Below are 5,402 nucleotides of genomic sequence, written 5' to 3' on the forward strand. Positions count from 1 at the left end.
AAAACCTTTGAAGCTAGTTTTGCAGACATAGACTATGTATGTATGTATATACACTACTATTCAAAATCTGGGGTTTTGAAAGAAGCTCATCAAGGCTGCATTATTTCATCAATAGTACATTAAAACTGATAATATTGTAAGAAATTAAAATTTTAAATAACTGTTTTGTATTACCAGTTCCAACCACCACACAGAAAAAACAAACAAACAAAAAAAAACACTTAACCGAATCAGATATTTTGCTCTGGAAAGACTCCTGCTGAGATACAGTAACAGTGTCGAAAAGTTTAGACCCGTAGTTCGCTTGAAGAAGAAAATAATTGGACAGCTATAGCTGCCTATGTGCTAAATTGCTCCTTTGGGATTTATAAAACCCATCGTACTGTAACCTTTAGATATGACCACCGCACTAAATACTGTGATTTTTATCTTCCAAAACTATTACATCTTCAGCACTGTCCAAATCTGTAGGAATACTCATACAGTAAATCAAAACAATTAAATACGAAGAACATGTGCAATAATATTTGAAGCAAACATTTGCATACTGCATTTGTAGTTTATTGATGACTTCCGGTACAAAATGTGTTTGATACCATTGTCACATCACATAAGGGAAACATTAACTTAACTAAGAAAAGGTAAATTTAAAAATACAAATATAAAGTTATTTACAAAATGTTTAACTGAAAATGACCATTATCACCAGCTCTCGTCTAGCTCTGTTATGATTCAGACTGAATTTGCTAGGTTAAGGCATCCATGTGAATTCACACTTAGAAAGGAGATATAATTAGATAGATATATTAAATGTTAAATTACATGTGACACTTTGTCAATAATGACTGTGATGATTTATGAACAAAAAACATAACTGTTAGAGGAGAACCAGCGCTGCATGTGATTGATACAAGTGTGATTTTGCCAGCTGTGACTGACAGAAAAGATCATTCTGATTACTAAATTGAAAAACTACTGTACAGGACAGGCAATCAATCCACTCACGACCACACCAAGGTAGGCTGGTTATGTAAGAGCGCACAATTATCCTGCTTTTAGCCTTAAAGGTGAAGTGTGTAATTTCCGAAGCACAAGTGTCACCAAATGGAATTGCAAAAATAAAGACCCAACCATCGGCACGATCCCCGTGTGCGACAGGTCAGTCGAACTGATACCTGTAACTCACACCACTGGCTGACAGAAAGTGCCACAGAATCAGTGTTTAAACTTTTTAGGGAAATTAACATAGTAATGGTTTGTTTTACTTGCAAACTATCTGATCAGATAACAAGTGTACCTGTTTTAACAGATGAACAGATTTTTCTCAGTTCCAAATTGAAAAAAACAAAAACAACCTCAGACATTTTAGTGGGAAAAATATGAACAGTTGAGACATTTTAACACTGACAGCAACAGGTAAGCAGAGGTTTGCAGAAGAACTAACAAAACGTGTTTACTTTAAAGCCAATTGTGCCCCCTGGTGGCTGATTTCCTCATTTTTTCATTTAATAAAGGTACACATTCTACGTTGATGTTTTACATTTTAACCAATAACCACAGTTTTGACCATTATTTTTAGGATGAATAAATTGACAACACTTTATTTTACAGTGTCCGTATAATGAATTATTAAAATAAAAACAATTACTATGTGCAATTACACACAGCTTTACAAAAATGACATATTAAACACACGGTTTATTAGTATGAAGCAGTAGTGGTATGTAAATACATAATACAATGAACACTGTAATATAAAGTGTGACCAACACATTTGCGAATGTCTATCTTTCATCTAGGCTTCATCAGATCCTATGTCATCGTAAGCGGTCAAATAAAGCCAGATTAGAAATAACCTATTAAAACTATTGTTTTTATGTATCAAAACGGCAATGCCAAACATCAAAATGGCATTTTCTAAGGCACTTATTCTTGTGTAAACTTTGTGCTAACTACTAGCATTTCTATTGGTCACAATACTGCATTTAAAAAGACTTGATAAGAAAATTATTCCATGTTGAGATAACTCATGTCTCAAAAGTTGCTCAGCATCAATGCAATATTCAGAAAACATTCTGACTTGGTACAAAATGGTTCAGAGGCAGAATTGCTGTTTCCTACTGCAATATGTATGTCTATCAGTCATGTGACCGTATCCACATCAGGTTGATTTGTGTGTATTGTGATCCTCATCTATGTATCGCATGGGCCAAATACCACATGTTGTAGGGTGTTTGTAGTGACTTGCGGATGGATGTCTAACAGCAGCGTTTGCTGGAGGGAGGAGGCTGTCGTGTCAGTTTAAAGGACTCGTGGCTGTCAGCGTCTGTGTTCTCCAGCGGAGGGATCTGTCGACCTACACAGATGGGAGAACATGAACAATTATGTCACCACTAGTTCAAAAACACAGTGTTCATGTCATTGCATTAGAAAAATGCAGTGAAATACAAGTGTGTTTATGTAATTAAGTGCAATCTTTCACAATAAACTGACATCAAATGTGATAGAGGTGATGATGACTAATGCTCAATACAAGATAAAGATAGCTCTGAGTCGTTATCACTGACTACTGGAATAAAATATTTTAACTTAGCACAAATTTAATATTGTGCAAAGATCATGCATATCATGCACATATGACAGGTCTAGATATATTATCTACAATATCACTTACAGTTAGACTAATAAACTACTAATGGAAGGATTATATCTATATTAATAATAAATGTACACTACCGTGCAAAACATTGGGGTCAGTAATAGTTCTTATTAATTTTTTTTTTCAGTATTCTTTAATGAACAAAAAAGTATAAAAGAACAACATTTATTTGAAATATAAGTCTTTTGTAACATTATAATGTCTTTACTGTCATGTTTGATCAAATTAATGGGTTCTTGCTGATTAAAAAATAAAAATGTAAAAATGTATGTAATAAAAAAAAAAAAATCTTGCTATGGTAGTGTAGTTATTGAACATAGTGTGTTTTGTATGTAAAATGTATGTCTTGCAATTCCTTTTTTTTTATAGCAATTTTGACTTTTTTTCTCTGAATTCTGCTTAAAAACCAGGGAAAAAATATGTAAACTTAATTTGCAAGAAATAAACCTCCATACTGACTTGAGAACGCTTTGTAAAATAGCTGGAAAATGACAGAATGAGGGAGAAGATGCGACAGTAACAAATCACTATACGCTGTAGTGTTCGGGTTTGCTGCTGTGGGCCAGGTGTAGCGTGGAGACTTGACTAGTCTTAGTGATACTTACTGATTTTCTGAAACAGCTCCTCTATGTTTACTGCATTTCTGGCACTGGTCTCCATAAATATGGCTGCAATGGACTCTGCAAAATCTTTTGCCTCTTTAGTTGGAACTTCCCTAGAATAAAAAAAAAAACCCACTGAATATTAGTAAACAATCAGCTCACTCACAGAAATCATCGAGTGTTTGCTTAGCCTGAAGAACGTGTTCAACTGAGGACATGAGCGACACAAACATCAGAGGGGACTGTGGTAAACGAGCACTGGACTGCCTGCAAATGTCAAATAATTATACAGACGCAACAGCAGACAGTTGGGAAAATTACGAGGGTAAAGTGATTGAAAAAGTCTAAATGGAAAAAGCTTAATTAACAGTGACATGGTCTCAGCAAAACTATCATTGAAGGTGCAGTTTGCTGCCATTGAGATGTGTCTCAGAACTGAAAAAGCTCAAATTAAACTCTAATAATCACAACTAAAGTGAAACAGCATTCGCAGGCCATCTTTAACCACCACAATGTAAAAGCAGGACATGTGTTTATACTTTAGGAATTGACTGGATAGCAAGTTATTACGTTTTATTTATGAAGTTGTGAACATTAGTTATGAACATCTTGATGAATTTGATCTGCTCTTAATGTGCAATTTTGATTTCATGTAAAATGATCACATAAGACGTAAGAAATATGAAAATATAAGCTGAGCGGCTGCAGGTTTAGGAAAGAAACTTTAGAGAGTATAATACATTTTCAGAAAGAGGAAGAGGGTTTAAACCTGATATCACCCAGATCGGTTTTATTTCCTGCAATAGCCACGACTATATGCTCCGGCCCGTGTTCCTTCAGCTCCTTCACCCACTTCTTTAACGTCTGGAAAGAGTCCTGCAGAAACCAGACACATCACAATACACATACATTTCATTTAAGTATCAACTTTGTCTCAGGTGCTTCTGAAATTCCACAGGAGATCAAATGAAATAGACGACAATGAATCAGTAATTGTCATCCAGTAAGAGTGTAGAGCTATAAAATTGAGGATACCAGTTATAAAACGTGGATAGCAGCTCAGATCATTTGATCTTGGATGAATTTGAAGAGAAATATTCATACTGACATCTCTGACTTTTGTTTTGAAAATTTTGAGCACAGTTTGAGACATTGATGTGAAATCAGTTTAATCTCCATTCAATCTCATTGCTTTCTGAGAAACAACTGATATATAGGCAGGATCTCATTTGTGATTTTTCTTTCAAAACTTCTTAATTTCTCCCACGATTATAAACAAATACACACAAAACGACACATTTCAGTGTACTACACCTTAAACACAGTTAAATGTGCGTTTTAAATAGAAGCAACTTGAAAATGAATTGCACAAACATACTATACAACTTACAAGCTTTGTGATGTCGTAAACAACGACGGCCGCTGCAGAGCCCCTGTAATACATGGGAGCCAACGAATGAAACTGCAGAAAAATAACATTTTGTCAATGTTGGGAGCTTTTAAAGATTAAGATGTTCATTTTGATGATTATATTTTAAATAAGGCAAGCATCTCTATTACTTTTGCTCTTACATGGGGTTAGAGACTTCTATCAAGTTTTGCAGAGGAAAACACCACTAACAATTTCTTTAAGGGGTCATCGGACGCCCATTTTCCACAAGATGATATGATTCTTTAGGGTCTTAATGAAAAGTCTGTAACATAGTTTGGTTAAAATTTCTCAATGGTAGTGTAAAAAAACACCTTTTTTACCCTGTCAAAAACAGCTCTTTTCAGAGCAAGCCGTTTTGTAGCATTTTCCTTTAAATGTTAATGAGCTCTGCTGACTCCGCCCCTCTCTTCCGAGCCGCTCTCTGAGGGACTGTTTACTTTAGCCGCATTCATCGTGAAACTTGCTAATTAGCACATTGTTAGGAAAGGCGATTTGCAAAGATTCATTAAAAAACCTTATACTCACTACTTGGAGGTTAAGCTGGATCACCAATGATTTGCGCGAACATAGACGCATTTAGGTAGATCGGGGGCGCATTCCCTTCAAAAACAAACGTGATTCACTGCGTCTTCAGCGGCTCAGATGTCGGGAGTAAATGACGACTGCTATGTTCATTATTACATCCAACAACAAAACACCTCAATCGCTT

General features: G+C 35.3%; 1 protein-coding gene across 1 annotated transcript; it reads right to left on the reverse strand.

Annotated features, from left to right (window-relative positions):
* Nucleotides 1–1,639: 1,639 nt before the first annotated feature.
* LOC107750901 (ras-related protein Rab-31-like) lies at nucleotides 1,640–4,743 on the reverse strand. Its single transcript, XM_016566466.1, has 4 exons — nucleotides 4,652–4,743; nucleotides 4,031–4,137; nucleotides 3,265–3,374; nucleotides 1,640–2,356 (listed from the first exon to the last, which is right to left on the reverse strand). Exons 1-4 carry the CDS (start codon nucleotides 4,703–4,705, stop codon nucleotides 2,259–2,261), a joined length of 369 nt encoding a protein of 122 aa, XP_016421952.1. The 5' UTR covers nucleotides 4,706–4,743; the 3' UTR covers nucleotides 1,640–2,258.
* Between the last annotated feature and the right edge of the window lie 659 nt (nucleotides 4,744–5,402).

Source organism: Sinocyclocheilus rhinocerous, unplaced genomic scaffold (genome assembly GCF_001515625.1).
Source record: "Sinocyclocheilus rhinocerous isolate Xijiao unplaced genomic scaffold, SAMN03320098_v1.1 scaffold1534, whole genome shotgun sequence".
Lineage (NCBI taxonomy): Eukaryota > Metazoa > Chordata > Actinopteri > Cypriniformes > Cyprinidae > Sinocyclocheilus > Sinocyclocheilus rhinocerous.

Bases quoted from the DNA above. Each gene is read 5' to 3' on its own strand.
- LOC107750901 (XM_016566466.1), bottom strand. From the start codon at position 4,705: ATGTATTACAGGGGCTCTGCAGCGGCCGTCGTTGTTTACGACATCACA. The intron at 4,138-4,651 runs GTAAGTTGTATA...TGGTTTCTGCAG, and splicing joins TTTACGACATCACAAAGCTT to GACTCTTTCCAGACGTTAAA. The intron at 2,357-3,264 runs GTAAGTATCACT...CCATCTGTGTAG, and splicing joins GGAGCTGTTTCAGAAAATCA to GTCGACAGATCCCTCCGCTG.